The following is a 27,998-nucleotide window of genomic DNA, read 5'->3' as shown; positions in this document are numbered from 1 at the left end:
CTCTCAAAGTGCTGAGATTATAGGTGTGAGCCACCACACCCAGCCCCCTCTTACTGTTTTGTGTGTGTGTGTGTGTGTGTGTGTGTGTGTGTGTGTGTGTGTGTTTCCTGGATATGTCTGATCTGCGGTTGGTTGATTCTAAGCATGCAGAACTCAAGGATAAGGAGGGTGGGCTGTACTCAATGAATGTCTGTCAAGCCTACCTTAACTAAATTCTTGGAGAAATATTCTTAGTTTGCTTTCAGACCATTCTGCTTAAAGATCGATGATCAAATATTAATCATCTTTAAAACTGAGAAAATGTAAAAGCAAATTAAATGTGTGTATATATATACATATATTATTAATTTTGTGTGTTCAACATCTATTTACCTTTACAGCACTTATAGCTCTGTCAAGCGTTGAAACTTCATGGTCTTTGTGGGTGCCAAACACCTTGTCAGTGGCAGAAATTGGACATTTGCAGGTGTAACAGTATGTGTCAATCTGGGACTTTTTCAGCTCTTTTTGTGCCTTTTCAGTTACTAACTCAGATGATAATTGGTTTTCTTCTTTCCTCTCGCTGCCCAACTCTTTTTGTTCAGCAGATGTACTTTGTTCTGCCTCACTCACAAATTCATTTTCACTGATGTGCTCAAAGGATTCCTTTCCTTGTGATAAGACATCTTCAGGTGTGGATTCTGAAGACAGTTCTTCTGATAAAATGTCTTGAGGAACCACTTCATTACGCAGGGATTCTGCAAATTCATACTCATCCTGAACAGGGCTATTACGGAGCCTCTCTTCACTTGGCTCAGGTGGGACCAGGATTTTAGGTTCTTCTAGTGGTGTTTCTTGAACATGAGTTGCACCAGACGCAAATTCTTCCTCTGGGAAGGACACTTGTACTGGGACATTCAGATTGACCTCTGGACTTGCATTTCCGACTTCATTACCCTGACTGCCTGCTTCATCTGCACGCTCCAGAACATGATGGGTGTCTTCAAATGGAACTGCATAACTTATTTTCTGGGTAGCCACTCTGACGTCCTCTGTGATGGGAGCTTTCTTCTGCATCACTACGTTACCAGTGGTCTCCACATGGTCTACTGATGCTCCTTCCCCAGAAACACCTTTCTGTTCTTCCAGACTCTTCTCCCTGCAAATAGTTCCAAACTTTCCCCAAATTTCCCCTTCTGCAGCTATCGGTTGGCATGAATCATCCTTACCAACTCGTTTTTCTTCCAGACCTTGGCCCTGGTCCTTTTGAGTTAGAGATGTGTCATGGAGAATGTCATCTTTGAGTATGTACTTCTCAAAATATATTCCTGTTCCATCATCAGTGTCAGAATTTCTGCTGGGAAATGATGCCTCAGAATTCACACTGTCACCTTCAGAAGCTGTCTCCTCTTCCTTCTTTTTCTCTCCAACTGCTTCTTCATACAGATCCTTATATAAAAATGCAAGTGCAGGTGGCTCCTCCAGAAGTTCTGGATTAACGACTTTAATAGTGGTAGGAAATATCTGGGTTCGTGATAGAACTCCTTCCTCTGCTTCAAATAAAGGCATCCCCGGTGACTTTGAGTCCACATCTCTCTTTGTGTCCTTTGAAACATTCCTGTCAGCTGAGTTTTGGCTTTGGGTCTCTGGATGAGATAATATGTCGTGGCCCTTTTCTGGTCCATAAAAACTTTCATCTAATTTCACCAAGTCATATTCATGTTCTAGTGCACTTTCCACTGAACTTCCTGGGAAAGAGATAGTTTCTTCTGTAATTTCCTTTGAAAGTTTCTCTTCAACATTTAATTTCTGTGGAGCTTTCTGTTTTTCTGGGTCTGGGGAGATGTTATAATCAATCAAAGTATATTTTTCAAAATAATCCTCTTCACTGGGAATTGTGGGCTGAGTAAACGATAAATCACCAGTTTCTGAATCTGTGGACATCTCTTCTTTTGTCTTATGAGTTTCCTTTTGTTTATGTTCTTTCAGTGGTGTAACTTTTTCATCTTCTAACCTGCTCTTTAATGTTTTATGACAAGCAACTGTTTCACTATCATCAGGGAGTGGTATGGTTTTAAATGAGGCTTTCTCTTCCAAATATTCTAACTTATCTTGCATTTGTTCACTTTCTTCCTGATCGATTGAAGAAATAAAGGCAGGAGCATGAATATTCAATATCTCACAGCCTTCAGAAATGATACTAAAGGCAGTCTTCTGATCTTCCGCAAGTCCAGCTGGCTTACTAGTCACTGTAAAGTCTTCATCTTTTGCATACGTGTCTTCAGGTTCCTTGGGCATTTCTTTATTAGAAACCATTTTATCAGCATTGCTTGCTGATGTATTAGATATAAATTGAGCATAGTTGCTTTTTGCTGAAGATAGTGGTTCCTTTACACGGGTATCTTCCACAGCCTCCAAGTGGTGCTTTGAAACAAGAACAGATTGTTTAGGCACATCGGATGTGTCATCTTTAGATGTCTGAATAGTATGAACTGTATGCCTTTCTGGAGTCAATTCTGATTGTGGCATTTCTTGTTCCTTCACTGCATTAATTTCTGGAGAAGCTCCTGAAGCAAGAGTTTGTGGTTTTACAGATGACAGCAAATATGGCGGTGTTGCTGAGCTCTTAGTTTCATCAAAAGGACGAGCTAAAGTCCTTTCGGATTCTTTAGATGGAAATCCTTGTTTCATACTTTCTTTTGTGATATCTACTGAACCACTTTTCGATAGCTCTGACTCTCTGAACTGTTCTTTTTCTTCACTGTGATCTGGCATATCTCTGCTTGACTTTTCTAATACTAGATTTCCTTCCTGAGATAAAGAGTGGTTCTCTATTTCATCATGACAAGAAAGAGCCACCGGCAGGAAAGTCTTGGTTTTCTCCACCGAAACTTTACTTTCTTCTAAAGGATGTGGTTGGGTTCCTACTGCCTTTGCTTCTCTGATTTCTGGGTGAGCCTCTGAGAGCATGGCTTCTGATTTTTCAGTAACTGACATAGCTTTAACTAATGAAAATGATTGAGTTTCACCCAAACAATGACCTAAAGAGATATCTGATTCTTTAATCATAGACTCGGCTACATTCACAGAATAAGGCTGATGTTCCTGCTGCTTCTTTCCTTCTGAAAGCACATACACCTGATTTTCTTTTTCTTCACCTTTCTCCTTTTCAGAACCAACAATGATTTGGGGTCTTTCTTTGTAGTCTTCATTTTGATAGAAGTGCTGTGGCATAGCATCAGCTTTTGATTCTTCCGGTTCAGTAGATCTAGATCCATGCGTAATTTGTGTTTTCCCTATTTCATTACTATCTCTAAGCTCTAATGGGGCCACAGAGTTTTGTTTTTCTGCCAGCACCTTCTTTTCTGCCAAGGTGTATGATCTATTTTCCAAATTATCTTTCTTGTCAGTTGGACTAACAGACCTGAGTTTTGTTTCCTCTTCAGAAATTTTCAAGGAAGTAGGATTTTGCATTTCTTTCTTGAGCCTGTCTTCACTGAGATCAATTAAACTGCCTTTTGATTCTTCTACTGGCAAAATAATTGACTCTGGTTTCTCTGATTCCTTTGTGATATTTTTACTTGCAAAGTTGGAGGAAGCTGATTTTGGCTGTTGTGGCACCTTATCTACTACATCAAATGAAAGGAGTGATTTTTGTTTTTGATCACTTCTTGGCTCTCCCTTAAAAATAGAAATATTCCATTTAGATGGAGGAGCGATTGCTGGCTTCTGGACTCTTTTACTATCAGTAACATGAAGAGGAACAATAGTTTTGGCTTCTTCCATAACCAATTTCTCACCGATTAGTGAAGAAGGTTGAATTTCAAGATTCTCATCATCAGCAGAAGTAACTACTGAGTTTATGTTCATTTCCTCTGAATCACCTGAGATTTCTTTTTTCCCATAATCTTCCCTAGACACCTCAGAAATGGATTTTGGCTGTTGCAAATCTTCTACATTTGATAAAATAATGGATTTTTCTTTAACATTTTGACCTTCACCAGATTTTACTAAAGTACCTCTGGGTTCGTCAGCAGTTTTAAGTTTTACCTCTGATAATGAATGATCAGCTGGTTTCTCAGCTGCATTAAAATTGGTGGGAATTGTACCTTTAGGCTCTATCACAGTCACTGCTTTTTCTACAGATGGACTTGGCTGTGTTTCTAAGTCTTCTTGTTCAGCAACTTTGTTATCTGGAGTGCTTGATCCAAAAAACAAGCTGGACATCCACGATTTGAAAGATGAAATTCCTCTCTTTCTCTTTTCCTCAGGAAGGTCTGGCTTAGCCACCTTTGGCTGTGTAGGTGGCTTTTGTGTCACCTCAAGTGACTCTGGGGATTGAGGCTCTTTTGCATGGATTGAGGAGATGGGTTTTCTTTGTGTGGGTATTTTTACTTCAGGTGCTGGTTTCTTTCCCTCATCAGCATCATCAATAACCTTTGACTGAACCATTTTTGACTCTTCCAATGGCTTCCCTTCAGGAAAAGGAGGTGTGCTCCTGTGTGCTCCTTTTTCATTGCCCAATGCAGGTTCCACACCTTCTGCCGGGAAATGGGCTGTTTTGACAGAAGAGGAGATTGTTTCTGACTTCATCTGTTCCACTGATAGGCCAGACACTGGTTTCTGGAAGAATCTTTCAGGAGGTAGTTTAATTTTTTCCTGGCTATCTTCTTTGGAAGGCCAGGAAAACTCTGTGTTTGCTTTCTCCAATAGCAAACTTTCACTCTCCATCAAAGCATGAATCTCCTTCCCCTCTGCTATGTTTCTCTCTACATTTCCAGCTAGGACTAAAGACTTTGGTTCTTCAGCCAGCTTTACTTCTTCAGAAGAGTAGCTTTTACTTGATAAGGTCTCTACATTACCACTGGAAGTATCAAGAGCAGATACTGCTTCTTGTGATGACAAATGAGATTCTTCAGCAGAATGCGGCAGGACCTGCTTTCTCACTTCATATGTATGGTCCTCACTGGACACAGCAGCCTTGAGCTGCCCTGGCCTCAGCTCATTGCTGCCAGAGGAATCCAGCTGCACAGATCCTGCTATTCTCTCTTCGTGTTGACTAGCCACATTTTCTGGCTTTCCCAACATCCAGTTTTCACCCTTTGGAGAAATAAAGAATTCTTCCATTTTTGTTTCTTTGACATCCGCAGGCTTGGTTGTCATAAATGATTTTGATTGTTCCAAAGGCAAATTCTCTCTCATAAATGAAAACTGCTTAATACCCAGATCTTGTTTATCTTCAAAAGAGGTGCTTACATCAGGTAATTTAACAGTTTGATCTGAATGAAGTGCTTTTTCTGTCTTTTTTTGTTCCACAAGGAGGTCAGAAGGAGCAATCTTTGATGGTTCTGTTATACTCTGGAGTACCCGGGATGGAGCTGGGTGGCCTGTTTCTTCACTTAGCTTATCTAAAATATCTCCCATGACTTGTGCCTTCAAATTTCCAGTTGGTGGTAATGGGCCTATTTCTTGATTTCCTCCCTTTTTAAAGTCGGCTGGATGGCTAACCTCCTCTGATAATCCTTTTAAAGAAAAAGTAAATGGCTGAAATTCTTCTGGGTTGCCTCCTTCAGCTACAGAGGCAGGTGGTTCTTTTGACTCTAGGCTGACGATCTTGGGAGAGAAAGGTTTAATTCCTTCATTCTGAGATTCCTCCCTAAGCAATGATGAAAGCTCTGAAATTGCAGGCATTGTAGAAGATGCATAAAGCTCTCTATTTTCTTCTTTTCCTTCTCTGCTCCTAAGCTCAGCTGGGCCTTTTTCTAAAACAGAATCCTCTGTTTCAGTTATGGGAGACTTTGCTTGTTTTGTACCTATGGATCCACTTTGTCTACCTAAATCACTAGAAAATTCTGACCCAGCGTTTGGTAATTCCGACAGTTGGTGTGGCTTGTCTTTCTTCTCAGGTTCCAAAGACAGCTCTGCCAAAGCAATGTCTTGTTTTTCTGATGGGAAGTCTCCCTGGGCTGTAGAAGATACTTCCACTGCCTGTTTGTTCTTATCATCACTGAGGAGCAGTAATGTTGGGGCTAAACCTGATGCTAAATTTTCCAACTCAGGAGGTGAACTTGCTATTTCCTCATCTTTGCCTTTTGGAATTATATGTTTGGATGCAGGTGACACATTTTGTGATGAAGGAAGTTCAGTTTCTTCCTTCTTTATCTCACCCCATAGGCTGAGTGAAAGCTCATGTTCAGGCCCTAACACCTCTGAGGTAGACACCAAGCTCTTCTTCTGTGATGAAACCAAACGTTCAGAGTCACGGACTGTAGAAAATGAAAGATCTTGTTTGTCTTCTACCCTTGCTTCCTCAGATTCATCTGAATGCTGAAAAGATGACGTTTTGATTACTGGCAACCCAGCTTTAGCTTCTTTGGCTTCTACTTCTGGCAAAACAGAATGCTCTGCTATAGAGGAGACACTTGGAGGTGAATCAAATTTAATTTCCTTCTCTGCTTCTGACCAAGCTAAATGTTTGGATGAAGTTTCAATGGGAGAAGCACCTTTAATTGCCACCTTGTCTTCTTCTGCAAGAACTGAATGTTCATCTGCAGATGTTACCAGTGGTGGTAAACCACTTCCTGATTCACCCTTTACTACTTTTGTTAAGACTCGACGATCTACAGGAGTGACAAGAGATGAATCTGTTGAGATTTCTTCTTTTACTACTTTGGTTAAGTTTGAATCAAGCTTAGTTACAGATGCTGTAGTTGTTGAGGAACTGGGTTCAATTTCTTTTTTAATTTCTTCTGACAAAGCTGAAAATGCTAGTGCAGGTGGACCATGTTCAACTTGCTTTTCCACTCCTGAGGAAGCTGAATGAAGCACTGTAGGTGCAGTTGTTATTTTGGAATCATGTTTCATCTCCATTTGCACTGCTGATAAAACCTCAGGTCCAGATAAAGATGTTTCCTTTAGAGGTGAATATGGTTTTATTACTTCAGGCTCATTCTTGGACAACTTTCTCTGTTCTAGTTCAGAAGTCACATTTAGAACTAACTTGGGCTTGACACCCTTCTTTGGCTCATCTACCACATCAGGCAAAACTGAATATTTCATTTCAGACCCTGGAACATTTGGAGGCTGAGGCTCCATTTTTTGATCCTGTGATACATGTGCTGTAGCTTCTTGAGAATCAGGCACAATTTCTTCCTTTCTGACTTTTGACAAAGCCATCTGTTCATCTGCAGCTTTTAGAGTGAGTGCTGCTGTGAGTTCCTGTTCTTTCTTGATTGCGGGGACTGAATCAGGTAAAACTGAATGTGGAGATGCAGGTTTGGTTTCTTCCTTTACTATAGGTGATTGTGCAGGTAAAGAAGCAGGTATTGCAGCTACTGATGAACTTGCCTCCCTTTCTCCCTTCTCCACTTCACTCGTTATATGTGGAGGGATCAAGTCTTCAGACTCAGGCTCTAAATATGCTTGAGCTTTCTGCTTCTGTGCCAAAATGAGATATTCAGATACAGATGTTGAGGTTGTTGGAATCTCTGGCTTAATTTCTGCTTTCTCTGATTTATCTGTTGAAGGCGGCAGACTTAAGTCTTCAAGCGGAGACATCAAAAGGAAAGTTTCAGCTTTTTGCTTCTGTGATGAACTGAACTGCTCAGATACAGGTGTAGCAGCTGTAGATCCAATGTCTTCCTCATCTGCTTCTGAAAAGCAGGAATAACCTGAAGCAGACACTGCAGTTAATAGTGAATCAGGCTCAAGTTCATTTTTCTCTGTTTCTGAGATTCTAAATGGAGGGACTGAAACTTGTGATGCTGAGTCTGGAGAGAATAGTTCCACTTCTTCAGTGTCTTCATCTGACAAAATAGTGTGCTCAGATGGTGATGTTAAACATATTGGAGAATCGCACTCAAATTCTCTTTTCTCTGCTTCCTGGGTTGCATACGGTGGAAATGAGAATTCTGACACAAATGCAGAGTCTGGAGAAAAAGGTCCAATGTCTTCTTGATCTTCTTCTGATAAATTCATGGGTGAGGATGCACCTTTTAGATTTAGAGATCTGTGGACAATTTCTTCCTCCTGTGCCTCCGGTGTTGCATATGGTGGTACTGAAAATTCAGAAGCAGATGTAGAAGAGGGTGTGTACCGCTCCAACTCGACTGCCTCTTCGTCTGATAGAACCACATATTCAGATGGGGTGGCTGAAAGTGGTGGGGCCTGGCATTCAGAAGTCATCTCGGTTGTGTGTGGTGGGAAAGAGTGTTCAGATGCAACAACCAAATCTGGGGAAGATGGTCCAATGTCCTCCTTGCCTTCTACTGACACAACTGTGTGCTCAGAAATACCTTTTGGTTTGAATTGGGATGCCTCATCAATTATTTTCTTTTGAGATTCCTGTGTTGCATTTAGTGGGGCTGCATATTTGGAGATCAACTTTGAATCTGGTGTGAAACGTTCACTTCCTAGGTCCTCTCCTTCTGATGGGACCACGTGTTCTGATGTGGCAGTAGAAGGCAGTGGTGACTGGCATTCAGAAGTCTTCTCGGTTGTGGATGGTGAGAGAGAGGGCTCAGAAGCAGAGGCCACGGCTGGAGTAAACGATCCAGTGTCTTCCTTCTCTTCTGATGGAATCATGTGCTCAGAAACACCTTTTGATATTAACGGGGACTTACGGTCAGTTGTTTTCTTCAGTGACTCTTTTGTTGCCTCTGATGGAACTGAATATTCAGAAGCAGATGTGGAGTCTGGTGTGTAACACCCACTTTCTGAGGCCTCGTCTCCTGATAGGACCATGTGTTCTGGTGTAACTGTTGAAAACAGTGGAGACTGGCTCTCCGAAGTCTTCTCAGTTGTGAATGGTGAGAGAGAGAGCTCAGATGCAGGGGCTGCAGCTGGGGAATAAGCCTCAAATTCCTCATTCTCTTCTTCTGACAAAACTGCATGTTCAGCTATAGCTTCTACATTGGATGGGGAAACTGGCTCACCTTCTTGCTCCTGTAGTTCATGGTTCAAATCCTGTGGTACTGAATACTCTGATACGAAAGCAGAATCAGTAGAAACAGATGCAATTTCCTCTCTTTCTTCCTCAGACAAAGCAACATGTTCAGGAGTTGATGTTGTCAATAATGGTAGAATAAGCTCTTCTTCTTTGTGTTCCAATTCAGGGGACACATGTGGTGGGAAGGGCTTCTCGGAAACTAATGGGCCTTCTGGGTAATCAAGTTCTATGATCCCTTCTTCTACTAAATTAGAATCTTCAGGTTCAGGGGTAATAGCTATGGGTAGGGAAGTTTCTATTTCTTCTTTCTCTGGTTCTTCTAACATTAGAGGTTCAGAAAGAGAAATGGATGCCTCAAGCATGTTTTCCTCCTTCTCTCCTTTGACACTGGGATGGGTAGGGGTCAGTTTTGCAGAGACTGGTTCTGCCCTTTCTATTGAAGTCAGGTCCGGCTGTTCTTGGTCTGGGTCCAAACCATCCTGGGTAGATGCTGCCAGACCTGGTGACGCTGCCTCCAGGGAAATGGAATGGTGAGCAGAATACACATCTTCCTTCTTTACCTCATTAGCAAATGATGGTGAGACTGAAGAGTCATTCTCTGAAGCTGCAGTTCCTGGTGAAGCAAGCTCACATTCTTCCTTTGTTGTTCTCAGGAACATAGTTGCAGGTGTGTCAGGTGTCACAGATGGAGGTTCCACTTCATGTGGTTTTGCTTCATCTTCTGGCTGTTGTGGCACTGACTGTGAATACCTGAGCTGTATTCCTTGTTCTGCTCTGTCACTACTTGAATAAGAGGGAACTGTGTGCTCCAATGCAGACGTGGCATTTAGGGGAGAATCAGCATAAATTTTCTTTTGATCTTCATGAGTGAACATTAAGGTTAGGGACTCTGATCCTTTGGAGAGTGCGCCTCTCCAGGGTGGAACAACCTCTTTTACTTTATCCTCTATGCTTTGGGCTACTAATTTGCTTGTTTTGGACACTGTATTAGAACCACTATTGTCCAAATCTGGCTCTAGACTAATGGATGCATCTTTCCCTTTCCTATAATGTATTTCTTTAATTACATAACCCTTTGGCAATGTTCCATAAAATTGTAGAGGAATTAATTCTTCTTTAACCAAATTAAACATCTTAATTTTATATTGTACTGTTCCTATGTAGACTGGTCTTAACACTAATGGCTTGTGTTCTTTGTATATTGCCCCAGTAATCGGAGGTGTATTTGAAGTGGTCTTCTTTTTTCTTGCTTTATCATAAATGCCAGTATATGACTTCTCCTTCTCCGTGGTTAGTACCTGGCTTGCTGAAGTTAAAGGACTGCCTTTTTTGTTTGTTGGAATACCTTGGGATTCAAAAGACTTTCTTTTTTTGTTGCCTTTCCGTCGTAATGATGGTGAACCATGCTTTGACTTAGGAGTCCTTTTCCGAACCTTTTTCACTTCATCCACAATAAAGGAAACATTTCCAGGAGGAGAATTCACAGTTGACCCTTCCCGACTACACACACCAGAAGTCTGACTTTCTTCTGAAGCCCAAGGAGTAGAAGATCTACTTGAATTGGTTTCCCAGGTTATCCCACTATCTTCCCTTTGGACTGTCACCATGGAAAAGGAGGGGTCAGATATGATACACTCCTGCTTGATCTTTCCCTCTTCATCCTGGTCTGATAACCTACAGCAAATAACAATATTAATTATATATTATCATAATAAAACAATATTAATTAATTAATAGATATATTTTTACCAGGTAAAGGATTAATGTGAAATTAAAATACAGACATCAATATTGCCATCCATGTCAAAAAGAGGGATGTATATCAAATAAAGTTTAAAAACCAAAGTCAGGATACCCAATACAATGACACTTCCCAGGCTGGAATGACTCACTATTCCACAAACTCAAAAAAGCTAAAGTTAAATTTACCACCTTCTCTCATCAGGATTGCCTTCCTGATCTCCTCGGGACTCAGCAGTCACTCAAGCCCACTCTAGTCACCGGGATCTTCATAGTAACTCTTGTATCTGTGCTCTCTCCATTACCACGATCGCCACCTCACCCAGCTTTTCACCGCTTCCCTCCTAGTCACTGCCATTAACTTTCTAACTGGTCAGCTGGTATCACAGGTACCTCATTTTCCCCCACTCTCAGCCCACTGTGCCCCATCCTCCCAGACTGGCTTTACTAAACAGCTCAGTATGCCACCCCCCTGCTTTAAAATCTCAGCTCAGTATGCCACCCCCTGCTTTAATATTCACAGGAAAAAAAAAAAAAAAAAGATGTTCAAAATCCTTAGCTCTTTGATCCCTATCTGATATTCTTTCCAAGTATCTACCTGCACCCTACCCCTACAGGTAAATTCCTGTTTTAACAACAATTCGCTGTTCGGCAAATAGATCTTGGGAACTCTGAGTCATGATAAAGAGAAAACAGGACATTGAATAGAGAGAGGTCACAAAAAATGTCAACCTACTGTGCTTCACTTTCCTCATCTATAAAACAGGGATAATAATAGAACCTATCTCGTGAGCTTGTTGTGAAGATTAGTTAACTCACGCGAAATGCTTAGGGAACATTCCTGGCATGTAGTTAGTGCTCACTCAATAAACGTCATCTGTAGTCAGGCCTTCCTGATGACAGATGATGAAAGGGGCCTGGGCATGATCATTTTCAGCTGCTACAGGATACAGAAGTGTGGAAAGGCTGTGTCCGTGGACTGGTCTCACATCCCTTCCGAGATGGCCGGCTTTGGCCGCCCCTTCATTTGCTATTGGGCCCCCATCTTAGACTCTGTAGCGCTCTTCTCTGAAATTGTCTTCTACCTCTTCCTCACTTGTACTTATGCTGTTCCTCCATTTAGAATGCAGAGCCCCGACCATACCCCAGTTCTGCAATTGTAAATTCTACCTACTCCTCAAGGCTGGGTTTAAATTCCTCTGTGGTTATCATTCCTGACCAGTGCAGCAGCCACGTTTGCCATCACTTCATAAACATATTTTCTCCTAGGAATATGCAAGATGAAGCCCAACTACTGACTGGCTTACATCTGTCTACAACAATAAAAACAAAAAACCCTCTGTTAAAAACACTAAACATAAGTGTTAAATTAAGGCAATTGAAAAAAATCTACAGTTAGATTTATGTCCCTTAGTAAACTGTTTTTATCATCAGTCTCTGCATATATCAGAGGTTCTTAACTCTGAAACATTATAAAAATCACCTGTGGAAACTTTTTAAAAAATACTAATACTGCCCCATACCCTTCTCCACAGAAATTCTGATTTAATTGTACAAGGGTCTGGTCTTCACATTGCTATGTTTTTAGATTTTAAAATCTGCCAAGCGACTACAATATGTATTCAGAATCACTGGCCTGACCAGGCACAGTGGCTCACGCCTGTAATCCCAGCACTTTGGGAGGCCGAGGCGGGTGGATCACCTGAGGTCAGGAGTTTGAGACCAGCCTACCCAACATTGTAAAACCCCATCTCTACAAAAAATACAAAAATTAGCTGGGCGTAGTGGTGGGCACCTGTAATCCCAGCTACTCGGGAGGCTGAGGCAGGAGAATCGCTTGAACCCAGGAGGCAGAGGTTGCAGTGAGCCGGGATCACACCATTGCACTCCAGCCTGGGTGACAACAGTGAAACTCCATCTCAAAAAAGAAAAAAAAAAATCACTGGCCTAAACAATCCTAGCTCTGACATTTAAATAGCACATATCTTTCTTTCTTACTGTAAACCCTTCCTGGTTTGTTAGGTTGGGTGGGGACCAGGACCATAAGTCCTTGCAGGTGCACTCAACTTCCCTTATTAAGCTTCAGAGTTTCCCCAGCAGTCTACTGCAAAGCGGTTATGGCTGTCCTGAGATCCTGGTCTCCTTAGTTCTCAGCACAGCCACGGGGAGCCTGAGGCAGCCGGACCCCTTGGGCCACTAGCCTGCAATAGCAAGCAGCCAGATCCATTCACCCTAGTGTGCTATAAATCATATCATTTTCTATACATGCCATGAGTGAAGGGTCGGGAAAAAGTAGTCTCTCCATTTCCCCGCAACTCTGCTCTCACTCATTTGCTTGGGTATTAAACTGCTGAACTTAATTAGGAATTAATACTGTATCTTGGTCCTGAATGGAATCTTATTTTAAACTGTTTTTTCAGGCTCTTCTACATACCTAATTAAAGCTATTCCACAAAACTTTCAACTCATCCTACATCTTCTCTCTTCCATGTCACTTAGAAATAGGATGAAATTAAAAATTAAGGTTATGACATGCATCTGGGAAGTCAGCATTTTGAATGCCCATGAATGTAGAAGCATTATAAAATTCAATTTTAAGTTCAATTTAGAGTCAACTACTGATTGTAAATTCTATGTGCCCAACCAGAGAAGTTTTCATTACCAGCTAGAATGAGTTCATGAGTGCTGAGAGAACACACATGGTGGTCACAAGACAGGAGAGCCCTACTGATTCACTCACTCAATCGTTGCTTACTCATTTTCATTCATTCATGTATTTCTTTACTTAATAAACTTAATAAACTTTCATTGAGTTCAAATACTAGGAGTACAAATATAAAGCACTTAGAACCTTCTTCTAAGGAATTCAAAATCTAATATGGAGAGACAACAAAACATTCTTTTTTAATTTCCAGTTTTTAAAATTTATTATTTTATTTTATGAGACAGAGTCTTGTTCTGTCGCCAAGGCTGGAGTGCAGGGGTGCAGTCTTGGCTCACTGCAACCTCTGCCTCCTGGGTTTAAGTGATTCCCCTGCCTCAGCCTCGGAAGTAGCTGGGATTACAGGTGAGTGTCAAAACGCCTGGCTAATTTTTGTATTTTTAGTAGAGACGAGATTTCACCATGTTGGCAAGGCTGGCCTCAAACTTCTGGCCTCAAGTGATCTGCCCACTTCAGCCTTCCAAAGTGCTGGGACTACAGGCATGAGCCACCGCACTCTGCCTCCATTTTTATTTTAGATTCAGGGGGAATGTGCAGGTTTGTTACATGGGTATACTGTTTGATGCTGAGTTTGGGGCTTCTATTAATCCCATCACCCAAATAGTGAACATAGTACCCAGTGTGTTTTTTAGCTCTTACCCCTCCCTCCCTCACCCTTTTGTAGTCCCCAGTGTCTATTGTGCCCATCTTTATGTCCATGTGTACCCAAAATTTAGCTCCCACTTATAAGTGAGAACATGTGATATTTAGTTTTCTGTTTCTGCGTTCATTTGCTTAGGACGATGGCCTCCAGCTGCATTCATGTTGCTGCAAAGGACATGATTTCATTCTTATTTATGGCTGCATAGTATTCCATGGTGTATATGTACCATATTTTCTTTATTCAATCCACCGTTGATGGGCACCTAGGTTGATTCCATGTCTTTGCTATTGTGAAGTGCTGCGATGAACATGAGTGTACATGCCTTTTTGGTAGAATGACTTATTTTCCTTTGGGTCTACACCCAGCAATGGAATTGCTGAGTTGAATGTTAAGAACATTTTAATACAGTGTGATAAGTACTATTACAGAAGATAGGCAAGATATAATTAGAACATAAAGAAGAGAAAACTTCAGAGGAAAAATACTTGAGTTGGTTTGTAGAAGAAGAAATAGGAGTTCGCTAAGTGAATGAAGATAGGAGATGGTGTAAGGATGGGGAGGTCATTCCAAGAAAAGGTCATAGGATATAAAAAATGTAGCATGAATAAACAGTCTGGCTCACTGAGAGACCCAAAGTTGAATGACAGAGGCAACGGGAACTAGAGAATGACTATACAGTATTAGCATGTGTAAAACCATGGCAGTATTACACTCAGTCTAAAGAAACAATGTATTAACAGAAGAGAAATGGTCACCATACTATTTAGTGTTCCCATCTATGTACATATCAGCTTTTCATAGTTAAAAGATATTGGCTATGAAAATCATCTCATTCATTCCCCTCTGACTGCATTCTCACAAAGCAACCTTCTCATTATCAGTTAACATCCCACATAGATTTATCTATAGGAGTGTAGTGAGACAAATAATGACTTGGGAAGCTCACTTCCTCCACACTTTCAGCGTTGGGCAAGGAGAAGGTTCAGCTGATCTGAGTTAGATCAAGCAAACAGACTGATACCAGAGATGTCAAAGGCTCCCCTTTCATTTGGAGGATAACCCTCATCTGATGAAGGAAGTTTCCTTCTATTCCTATTTGCTAAGGCAGTTTTTAAAAATGATGAATGTTAAGTTTTATTAAACAATTTTTTGGGTGGGGGATGGAGTTTCACTCTTCTTGCTCAGGCTGGAGTGCAATGGTGCGATCTCGGCTCACTGCAACCTTCACCTCCCAAGTTCAAGCAATTCTCCTGCCTCAGCCTCCCGAGTAGCTGGGATTGCAGGTGGGCACCACCACGCCTGGCTAATTTCATATTTTTTTTAGCAAGGATGGGGTTTCACCATGTTGGTCAGGCTGGTCTCAAACTCCTGACCCCAAGTGATCTGCCCACCTCAGTCTCCCAAAGTGCTGGGATTACATGCATGAGCCACTGCACATGGCTGAGATAGGTTCTTATGTCATTAATTTTCAAACTTTCCCTTTTTCTAACATGTGAAGTCAAGACATGTGCTTCTCTTTAAGCACAAATTTAGATGTATAACCTAAAGGTTGATATATAGCATTTTAAAAGTTATTAATCTCAAAATGTTTTAAAATTTCCTTTGTGATTTCTTATCTGGCCCATAGATTATTTGAAAATGTATTTTGCAATTTCAAAATACATGAGGATTTCCTAGTTATCTTTTTGTTTACTTTCTAGTTTAATTGCATTGTGATCAGAGAATTTATTTTGTATGAAGTTATACTTCAAAATTTGTTGAAACTTTCTTTATGGCTATATGGCCATTTTAAGAAAAATGTTTATGGGTTCATGAAAAGAACATATGTTCTGCAGTTTTTCAACAGTGTTCTATATATGTTAACCAAGTCAGGCTTATTTATTGTGTTATTCAGATCTTTTTTAGCCTTAGTAATATTTTTTGTCTGCCTGTTCTAACACTGAGAAATGTCTTAACATTTTCTAACACAATTGTGGGTTTGTCTCTCCTTATGGTTCTGTAAATATTTGATTTAAACATTTTGAATCTATGTTAATAGGTAATAATACATTTAGAATAGTTATATCTTTCTGGAAATTTTAACTTTTAATAATAATGAAATGTCCCTTTTATCTGTAAATAAAGATTTTTTTCTAGAGTCTAGTTTGATACTATTAAAGCTTTGCTTTGATATTAATAGCATTATGCCAGCTATCTTTTGGTTAATGTTTGCATTATCCATCCATATATATCATTTGCATGATATATCTTTTTGCATTTTTACTTGGAACCTTCCTATATCTTTATATTTTAGATATGTTGCTTATAAGCAGCATATAGTTTTTAAAAAATCCATTCTGACCATTTAAATAGAGCTCTCTGACTTTTAAATGGAGCATTTAGTCCATTTAAATGTAATATAATTGCCAATATATTTAGAGTTAAATTTGCCATCTTATTATTTATTTTCTATTTGTCCTACCTATTCTATATTCCTTTTTCTCTCCTATCTTGCCTTATTTTGTTTTTTTATTTTTTAAAAACAGAGATGGGGGGGTCTCAATATGTTGCCTAGGCTGGTCTCAAACTCTCAGACTCAAGCAATTCTCTCACCTTAGCTTCACAAAGTGAGCAACCACACTCAGCCTTGCCTTATTTTGGATTGAATTTTTTTATTATTCCATTTCCTTTTCTATTAGCTTGTTAGCTACATTCTATTTGACTATTATTTTAGTGATTACCCTGGAAATTACAACATACATCTTTGACTCATTAATGTCTAATATAAATTGATATTTTTACCTATTCCCAGACAACACAAAGACCATGAATCCTTTAATTTCAACTTACATGTCCTTATGTATTTTCAACCTAAATGTTAAGCCACGTGAGATATAATTATTTTTATTGTCAGTATCTATTTAGATTTACTTAGATACAGAAACTTTTTATTGTGCTTCATTCCTTCCTGTATCTCTAAGATTCCATCTGGAACCATTTTCCTCCTCCCTTTAGTATTTCCTTTGGTGTGAATCTTCTGGGGACAAGCTCTTCCTACTTTTTTCATTAAAAGTCTTTTTACATTTTCATTCTTGGAGAATATTTTTTCAGGATATAAAATTCCAGATTGGGCCAGGCATGGTGGCTCATGCCTGTAATCCCAGCACTTTGGGAGGCCGAGGCCAGCAGATCACTTGAGGTCAGGAGTTCAAGACCAGCCTTACCAACATGGAGAAACACTGTCTCTAGTAAAAATACAAAATTAGCTGGGCGTGGTGGTGCATGCCTGTAATCCCAGCTATTTGGGAGGCTGAGGCAGGAGAACTGCCTGAACCTGGGAGGGAGAGGTTGCAGTGAGCTGAGATTGCGCCACTGCACTCCAGCCTGGGCAACAAGAGCAAAACTCCTTCTCAAAAAAAAAAAAAAAAATCTAGATTGGCAGTTATTTTTATCTTAGCACTTAAAAAATATCATTCCATTGTCTTCTGTCTTCCATTGTTTGTATTGATAAGTTGGCTGTCAGTGTAACTGTCGCTTTTTTGAAGATGATTTGGACTTTTTTCCCCCACTACCTCCCTACAGCTGTTTTTGGGATTTGGTGGTTGCCTACAGTTTTCAGAAGTTACTATCATATTCTTAGACATCTTATCCTGCTTGGAGTTTGCATGGTTTCTGGAATCTGTAGATTAATGTCCTTCAGCATTTTCGAGAAATCTTCAGCCATACTCTGTTCAAATATTGCTTCTGCCTCATTGCCTCTCTTGTCATCTGAGATGCCAGTTTTTCACAAATTGAAACATTTCACTGTATCCTGTGTGTGCTTCATTTGGATGTTTCTTCCAGTTTATCAACCAGCATACTAATTCTGTATTCAACTGTGTCTAAACTGCTTACTAAACATAATCAAATGTGTCATTTTTATTATTGTATTTTTCAGTTTTCGAATTTCCATTCTTTTCATTGCTTTCAGTTCTCTGACAAAGTTCAATTTTGTCTTTTATTTCCATATCTGCCATCCCTATAAATAAGTTAAGCATTACATAAGCATCATTCTTCTACAGAAGCCCTTCCCTTCCCATAGTAGTCCAGCTATGCCCTGAGCAAGCATTACTCTTTGTGAGATGAGAGCTTATAGGATTGTGTGTGCTCTACTACTTCTCCATTTCTGAATTTTCCCTGATAAACTCTAATTTATATTTTCATTGTGTGTTCATGTCCCTTTGCATGGTAGGAAGGAAATGAGATAATTTATGAATGGTGCTTTAATACATTTGCTGGTGATCTTCTTATCTCCAACTGTTAAATGGACATATTTTTCTAAATGTGCTTTTTGTGAGTTGTATTAGTATAAACCAGTTCTCAAAAAATGAATTTCATTAAATGTGCTAAAAAATACAACATCTGATATTTCAAAATGAAGGATCAGGTTCTGGAATATGATGACCATGCCAAAAATTCCTGTTTCCTGTTTAGGCTGTGATCAACCTTCCTAGGCACACTTATTTCATCTTAGCTCAGAAACCAGTAACTTATTGAAAATTCAGTTATTAGAATCATGAGTGGAAAGAGCCTTGTGGGTTTATAATATTTCTCATTTTATAAGTGAAAAAATATGAGTGAGGTAACACACATGTACAAATTGAACTTTTAAAGAGGGAAATGGGTAGCCATCACAGAGGAGCTACCAAAATTACAGTTTCCCACATTTCTTCATCAATATCTTTGTTTTGAATTGATTCTCTCATTCTTTCCTTAAAAAAACCCCTACACTTCTGAAGAAGTGAAATGGGTTCTCTATTTTTATCTGAAGGTTAAGTCTGTATAACATGTGTCACTTAACAACAGGGATACATTCTGAGAAATGCATCATTAGGCAGTTTCATCATTGTGTGAACATCACAGAGTGTACTTACACAAACCTAGATGGTAGAGTCTATTACAGAGAGACTATATGGTACAGCCTATTGCTCCTAGGCTACAAACCCACACAGCATGTTACTGTACTGAATACTGTAAGCAGCTGTAATGCAATGGTGAGTATTTGTACAGCTAAACATAGAAAAACTAAGTAAAATATGGCATTATAATCTTATGGGACCACTGTTGTAGATGCAGTCTGTCATTAACCAAAATGTCATTATGCAGCATGATTATATTACTATACTTTGTTTCTACTGAGCTCAAGATTTGTATTCTAGGAACTTGTACTTCCTTCCTCTGATCAGTAGTTAAAGTAACATTAAAGTTCTTTATAGGAATATCATTATGAAAAATACCTTAGATTTGCACGATGCTTTATTCTCTCAAGCAATCACAGTGCACTAACAGGAAGTGTATAAAACAAAAGAACGTAATGGGTCGGATATCTTTCTCATGAAGTCTTTTAAAATGCATTAAATATCAATTATTATTAAAATGGGGAAGTCACATATGATCCTGCTTATATTACAAGCTTTGAAAGATATATTTTAAGCCATAAAACACCAAGAAAGCTTGTGATCTTTTAATACAAACTGTTAGCGTTTTATGTGAGTCTTTTAAAAAATGGAATTCTTAAAAGCAATCATTAACTCTACAATTAATATTTCACCAAGAATTAATTTAATATTAATGTCTTTAGCTGAAAAAAATATGTATTGCTGAATAAAAGTTCAGCAAACTATAATATAAAATAGCTTAGGTTAAAAGAAACTTTTATGCCATTAGGGAGTTAAGAAAAAATTTCATGAAACCATGAATGAATAAATTGTTACATAGCATAATTATGCCATAATAGAAAGTGTTCATTTTGTAGACAGACTAAAGACCATTCAACATCATTGTGGATGGAAAGAATAAGGATCCTGTTATCACAATGACCAGGTATTTTAGAAGCCTGGAAGTTAGGGCCCTCTACTATTTGAAACCTGGTCATCTTCCCATTCATTAACTCTATAATCCAGCCAAACATAGGCTTCACCCTTCATGCCTTTGCTGATATCTTTCTCTTCACTTAGAATGAATCATCTTTGTATATTTTATCTCTTATTTATTTTAGAGACCAGCTCATATATCAGCTTCTCCATGTATCCATCACTAATGCTGCAAGCCAAAAGGAAATTTCTACCTCTGAACTTCTGGAATCTTAATGTAATATTCTCCTATTCATCCTACATTCAAGTTATTTGTATGTATATCTTAGCTCCTCTATAAGACTGTAAACTTTCTGTAAGCAGGAATCAATGTCCTTTAGTGTTTCTTTTGGTGGCTCTCCTCATAAAGTCTTTCTAAAACATTCACCTTTGTTTTCAGAGGAACAACAGCTCTTTTACTTTTGTACTCATATTTCATCAGCTTAAGCAATATTTAATTAAATCATGTTATAGCAATAACAAGTATAACTCGTATAAAAAGGTCCTGGAACAATCACAACTGATCCTTAGTAAAAATACAACTCAAAAGAGTGAGTATGATTATTAGAGAGCAGCCTGCTAACAGGAGTGGTTTGCTTGCCTGGGGCATCATCTGTTTTAAGTCAAGATTTATTCACTCAAGCATGTATTGAGCTCAAATTATGTACTAGGTAGGCACTATGTTAGGTGTGGTCTTTTACAGCAAGACTACCATTTGGTGCAAATTTTTAAAAGGTCTTAAAAGTTCACTTCAAATTAATCAATTTGGTCTGCACTATAGATTTGTGATATAAATATAAACTAACGTTGCCTTATTTTAATCTTCTGAAATCTAGGATGTATATGGATGATGCTACTGAAAGTAGCTCCACAGTAAAACAAACTGAGTGCTTACCTAAGCCCTCACCTGTACAACAGCATCACTGGACACAATCAGTGTTCTCCCAGCTTAATTTGAGGTGTTGTTTGTGAACATTTTCCTGTGTCATCTATACAAGGGTGTAGGAGTAAACTATGTGATGTAAAGATTCATATCTTTTAGCTCGTTAAAATTTCTTAAAATGCATGATAGTAATTTACTTGTTAGTTGAGACACTAACTTCTCATTTCAGATGTTTCTTCTCAAGTAGAAGGACATCTATTAGTACAACACTGCTGGCCTAGCTTCTCTTTATCACTCTTCCCCATTCTACTGTGGCAAAAGCCACAATTACTTTTGCACCAACATAAAATATTCCTTGTGCTATGAAGTATATGAAGAGAGGCTGTGGTTCTCCACAGCCTGTGACTGGATATATAAATCTGTCTATTTCTGAGATTCAGCAGTAGAAATCACATTGTCGTCCTGTATCTAAGCCACATTCTCTGATATCAGCTCTATAAATGATGAAGTTGATATTTTCATCTCTAGCTACCATTCTTTTATCTGTCAATTGTTTCAGAACTTTGTCAAAGAAAAGAGAGTAATTCTACTAGTCAAATCCTAATACAAATAAATGGGCACACACACCATCTATTAGCTGGTAGGAACTAAAGGACACCACTTGACAGTAAGAACAGATACAATAGATAATCTATGTGCTTGTGAGTATCCACCACAAACTGACCTACGGACCTAATCAGATCAAGAGAAATCCACCAGTTAGAACTCAGCGATGCCACGATCCCATACAGATCTCCCTCAGAAGCACACAGCATGTGCACATCGTTATTTGCATAAGCTTTAAGAACTCCAGAACTATAGTGGTTGACACAATGCTCTGTAAGCAACACAGAACAGTTTTAGAGGTATATTACCAGTGAGTGATAAGTCGTATTATATCTACTGCAAAAATGTCTGAGTTGGAAAAATAGGGTTGACAATTCGAACCAGATTATGCAAAAAAGATAAAAGTTGGTATTCTTAAAGGAAATGCCTCAGGTTACTTTAGCTTCAGGCCCTGCCAGCTCTACAGCTGCTTCTGTTACCATCTGCTAACAGGAGTAAGGAAACCTGGATTCTAACCCCTGCTCTGACACTCACCAGGCGTCTAGTTTCCGGAAACAGTAATAATAAGCTATAGTTGGCTGGGCACGGTGGCTCACGCCTGTAATCCCAGCACTTTGGGAGGCCAAGGCAGGTGGATCATGAGGTCAGGATATCGAGATCATCCTGGCTAACACAGTGAAACCCCGTCTCTACTAAAAATACAAAAAATTAGCCAGGCATGGTGGCGAGCACCTGTAGCACCAGCTACTCGGGAGGCTGAGGCAGGAAAATGGCGTGAACCCAGGAGGCGGAGCTTGCAGTGAGCTGAGATCGCACCACTGCTCTCCAGCCTGGGCGACAGAGCGAGACTCTGTCTCAAAAAATAATAATAATAATAATAATTATAATAATAATAAGCTATAGTATAGTTGCATATCACTTAATGACTCTCTAAATACCTGCACACATATTATTGCCTTTGGCTCTTAGATTCATTATTTGATTTAGTCAACAAATATTTAACACCAACCATGGACTATACTGTTCTAGGCAATGAGCATACAGCAGCAAACAAAACTTCCATACACACATACATAATTCATTTTAATTACAAAAGTAAATAAAAACATTCTTGTTATAAAAAATTAATCTACATAGTCTCCCTTAATTACCATCACCTCTATCTCTGTCCCATTACCGGAGATAACCCAGTTAATTAGTAACATTTCACAAATTTTTTAAATGAGGCTTGCAAAATAAATAATAGGAATTCTGTTTTTAAGTTCTAAGAAGTACCCACAATATGCAAAGCAATGGGAATATAAAGAAGAATAATACAATTCCTACCTTCCAGGAAATTAGAGACTAGCATAGAGATATACCTGAAAACAGACTGTTATCATATAGTGTGACATATGCTTCTATAGAATGTGCAAAAGGTGTCCCATGTGAGGCTGCACATGGCCACTCATGCCTGTAATCCCAGCACTTTGGGAGGCCAAGGCAGGAGGATCGTTTGAGCCTAGGAGTTTAAGACCAGCCCAAGCAACATAGTGAGATCCCATCTCTACAAAAAATTCTAAAAACCAGCAAGGCATGGTGGCACATGCCTACAGTCCCAGCTACTCAGGAGGCTGAGGCAGAAGGATGGCTTGAGCCCAGGAGTTCAAGGCTGCAGTGAGCCATGGTCACAGCACTGCACTCCAGCCTGGGAGACAAAGCGAGACCCCATCTTAAAAAAAAAAAAGAAAAGAAAAGAAAAGAAAAAAGACATCAGATGTGGTACAGAGAAAGACATCTTTAAACTTTGGGATAGAGTGGGGCATGCTGTTTGAATACATGTGTGAGAGGAGGGGTCTGGAATACAATCACAGAGTATGACAGACTGATGTGAGGTTTTGCAAGATAAAAATGAGTTTTCCAGGAAAACCAGGATGCAGGTGGTTAGAAGCAATTCAGGTAAAAGGAACAACATGTGCAAAAGAAGAGGGGTGTGAAACCATATGGTGTGTCTGGCTATTCTTTGGGGCACCTTTTCAAGTCTGTAACCTTCCTGAAAGTTGTAAAACCCAGTGATATATATGTTAGTATTATGCAGATGCTTCCAAATGCTATTCCGACCTCCAAGCAGACTGGAAAACGACCATCATTCAGTCTTTCCTAGGGCTTTGGACAGTCCTGATAATTAGCTAATGGTGGGATACACATAGACTTGTTATTAACAGCCAAGGTAACTTGAGTCATTGAGTGACTAAGACATGTGCCTGTCCTTACAACCAGGACAAGATGAAGACGCGATCCATGTGAAGGCAGGAGATTTCGAAGTAGTGAGTATCTTCTTTCCTACCCCAACTCCTCCCAAACCAAAATACTACATGTGGGCCACATGCATAAACTCCATTTATTCCAAGTAGGAAGTATCTACGTAGTAGTAGGTAAAGGTGTTAACATGACCCATTGAGAACTCTGGAATTGCAGAAATCATTTCTCTCTCCAGAGTTAAAAAAAAGAGACATTTGGGCTTTAGCATGCACAATCAATTTATAGATATTTAGGGAGTATCTATCTATTCAGGTCTTGGCCATGAGCTGGGGCTGTTATTCAATTACATAAACTGCAAGCACACATCCAAATCTGCCAGCGAAAAGTATATAACTCAACCACTAAATTCTCCACTATTATAAAAAAACTAAGGACAAAGAGATGCCAGCTCCAGAGAACCAAAATAAATAAGCTATGGCGTGACAGCATTGTTACATAGCTTAGTGACTGCTTCAGACCAAAACATAGGAAACTCAATTATTTGTGGTCTTGGGAGGTGGGCATTCCTCCACAGTGACACTATTGACATTAGGAGCTAAGATAATTCTTTGTGATGGCAGGTAGGGGGGTTGGTGCAGCGGGGTGGGGACTATCCTGTGTGCTGAGAATGTTTAGTGGCCTCCCTGGCCCCTATCCACCAGATGCCATTAGTACCCTATCCCAGATTGTGACAATAAAAAATGTCTTCAGATATGTAATAGTTGAGACCCACTGGTGTAGGCAGACTCAAGAGTGAGAAAAGACACTCAACCATAGGCAACACCAACCCTGGCTAAGGATACAAGTGAAAAACCATGGAGGATGAGAATGTTCAGGTTCCTGGGATTCCCAGCAAATGAGTTAAATAGGCTTAACTGTTTAGTGCTGGAATTCTTCAACAGCTACTGAGTATTAGCACAGAGCAGAAGCCAGCCACTGCTGTCAAATTCCCATGAATGTTGAGTGGTGGTTACTAAGAGACAGAGCACTTCATCTGAATAGAATATGTCAGGTTGGGATCTTTTTTAAAATAAACCAGTGAGCCACAACAGACTTCTCCCCACCTGTTACACTGACTTTTTTTTCCTAATACAATTATAACTCCATAAAAACATGAAGTATGAGGGCAAATTGGTCCAAAAAGTAGGAGAAATCTGATCAGATTTCCTTCATGGCCTTCCAGCAATTTTTTGTATTAAATTTGCAACAGAGAAAGAGCCCTTACATTGTAGCCTTGAAAATAATAATAGTAATACATTTAAAAGTAAAGCCCAGCTCATCTATTAGATGGAAGTGGGGTTTGTCCATATACCTAGTATAGTGTTTGACAACACTTTCTTTTTCTCTGTCATTTTTTAAGAAGAAAAAAAATAGGCCGGGTGCGGTGGCTCATGCCTGTAACCCAGGACTTTGGGAGGCTAAGGAGGGTGGATCATTTAAGGGCAGGAGTTCGAGACCAGCCTGGCCAACATGGTGACACCCCATCTCTACAAAAATACAAAAATTACCCGGGCATGGTGGTGCACACCTGTAATCCCAGGTACTTGGGAGGCTGAGGCAGAAGAATCGCTTGAATCCAGGAGACTGAGGTTGCAGTGAGCCAAGATCGCGCACCACACTCTAGCCTGGGCAACAGGGCAAGACTCCAACTCAAAAATAAATAAACAAACAACAAATAAATAAATAAAACACCAATGCCTCACTCCAGCAGATTCTGCTGGGATGAACAGGAATAGGTGAAGTACATCCCAGCCCTGGAGTTTCAGGAGACAGGATCCCTTTGCCTGGTGCCAGCAGAGAGAATTGGGTGGCAGTGTGTTGGTTCTCCTGGGCCTGTTTGGATAAACCTAAGAGAGAGTCCTCTGGAGGCCCAGTGATAGCACTTTCCAGCTACAGAGAGAAGCATCCTTGAGATACTGCTGTACCATATGCAAAGAGGGAGTGAAGATGGAAGGGGATCAGACTGAAAATTGTGATTGAACAACAACCATACACGTTCTCTTTAATTTCCAGGTGCTCCGCCACTGAATTTCGATCTAGGCCCACAATCAATGCTGCCAATAATTCATCAAGAAAAATTAATCATTATATTTTGGTTACTGACAAATCCTCAAATATTTTCTGCTGGATCAGCTCTGGATGATAACTCATTAGCGCCATTAACTCTGTATTTTCTTCAAGTACAGTATTAGAAAGTATGTTCTTTTGTGCATACATAAAATGTTTAGAAAATTTCCCAGCCCCCATTTTTTTCTTTATTCTCAAACCAATGATCTATAAAGGGTGTATGGGAATCTTTATCTTTTTTTGAAAGTGGTTAATTTCTTTCTCCAGTGTAGCCTTTGCGACCTGAAAGATTCACTTCTCAAGAACATAATTTACAAAGTCTGCTAACAAAACCGATATTGACAATGAAACTTTGCCTCTCTCCTCTTCAACTTTCCAAGCAATTGTCTATGTAGTTTACATTCTTTTTCTCTCTGTACCACCTTTAGTGGCTATTCCACTTTAGACAAATTCTGCCAGGTACGGTTGGTGGCAGGGGTGCCTGGTTCCCCTGAAGTTGAAAGCAGATCAGCAGCAGCCTGGCTATCAGCAGAGTTGCCAATGAAAAGCACCCAGACGACCTACCTGATGGACCCATCATCAGGCTCAAACAGCACCATCAGAAAAACACAAGAAACCTATTACCTAAAACATAATCGACAGTAAAATAGAACTTATAAAAAGAAGTCTCTAAAATTCCACAGGGGGAAAAACAAAGAGATTAAGTAAAATCCTTACTGATACATTAGGAAATAACTTGCCAGTAGCCTTTTGATTTCTGACTTGTAAAACCTCAGAATTGGAGATTCAATAACTTTGTTTGTTTTTATAGAGGACTGTATTGGAATAAGTGAGATTATTGGAAAACTTTGCATCCCCAAAATCATTGTTATAAGACTTTATAGCGCTTACATCTCTTCAGGAGTTCTAAAAATTAAGATGAATTTCCCATAATATTCTTTTATTAATCACCCACAAAAGAGAAAGACAGAAAAACCCATTAAAAATGATGTGCATTTGATCCAGTAAAATGTTTTAAAAACCATAATACAGGCCACTCTTGTTAATACATTTTCCCCCATTCCTCAGTTGAACTCAGGGGAAAGCTCAAGATTTTTAGATCCTATCTGTAAAAATAAAAACTTTTTCTAATTACCAAATATAAATTTCACTGTAGGATATATAGGAAAACAGAAGTACACAAAAAAAGAAAATTAAAACAACCAGTAATCCCAGCACTCAGATGACCACTTTTAATATATCGGCATTCTTCATTCTCGGTCTATCCGGAGATGTGCCTCTTTTACACAAATGATATGTTTTGTAATGTGCTTTTTTTAAATTAAAAAATACATTCTGAACATTTTTCATGCTATTAAATATACTTTTCCACAACAACTATTCTCAAAACTTTTGGTCTCAAAACTACTTTATACTCTTAAAAATTATTGAGGACCTCAAAAAGCTTTTGTTCATGTGGGTTATATTTATCAATATTTAGGGTAGTAGCAATTAAAACAGAACTTTTTAAATTTTTATTAGTTCATCTAAAAATTATAATAATAACCTACTACATGTCAACATCAATAACATATTTTATAAAAAGTTATTTTCCAAAACACACAAACAAAAACATTTAGTGAGAAGAATGGCATTATTTTATATTTTTGCAAATTTTTTAAATGTTTGGCCTAGCAGAAAACAGCTGAATTCTCACATCTGCTTCTGCATTCAAAATGTGAATATGTTCTGTTAGTAGGAATATATAAAGAAAATCTAGCCTCACAGAGATATGTAGTTGGAAAAGGGAGGAGTAATTTTTAGATAATTCTGGATATTTTCTTTTTCTTTCTTTCTTTTTTTTTTTTTTTTTTTTTGAGAGGGAGTCTCACTCTGTCACCCAGGCTGGAGTGCAGTGGCATAATCTTGGCTCACTGCAGCCTCTGCCTCCCGGGCTCATGCGATTCTCCTGCCTCAGCCTCCCAAATAGCTGGGATTACAGGCGCACGCCACCAGGCCCAGCTAATTTTTTTTTTGTATTTTTGTACAGACGGGGTTTCACCATGTTGACCAGGCTGGTCTCAAACTCCTGACCTCAAGTAATCGGCCCACCTTGGCCAAAAAGTGCTGTAGTTACAGGTGTGAGTCACCGCGCCCAGCAGATATGTTCTTTACACCACACCAAAACTGAAAAAGTAGTAGTTTTTTAAAAGATTATTAGTTGTGATGTGGAATCTGAAAAGAAAAAATAAATGAGCTTTTCATCCTCTATACAGTCATGA

The 27,998-nt window shown here is 39.3% G+C and overlaps 1 protein-coding gene across 2 annotated transcripts in view; it reads right to left on the bottom strand.

Moving 5' to 3' along the window:
* Positions 1-27,998, bottom strand: part of CMYA5 (cardiomyopathy associated 5) — a 101,575-nt gene that overhangs the window by 53,090 nt on the left and 20,487 nt on the right. For both annotated transcript variants that reach the window (XR_004027088.1, XM_003261520.3), the window contains exon 2: positions 373-10,600. Coding sequence is in view for 1 of the 2 variants with exons in the window: in XM_003261520.3 (XP_003261568.2) it covers positions 373-10,600 (10,228 nt within the window). In the remaining variant the exon portion in view is untranslated. The remainder of the gene's footprint in view (positions 1-372; positions 10,601-27,998) is intronic.

The sequence above is a fragment of the Nomascus leucogenys genome, chromosome 2, assembly GCF_006542625.1.
Source record: "Nomascus leucogenys isolate Asia chromosome 2, Asia_NLE_v1, whole genome shotgun sequence".
Classification (NCBI taxonomy): domain Eukaryota; kingdom Metazoa; phylum Chordata; class Mammalia; order Primates; family Hylobatidae; genus Nomascus; species Nomascus leucogenys.
The sequence above is the reverse complement of the archived record's forward strand: the minus strand, read 5'-3'. Positions and strand labels throughout refer to the sequence as shown.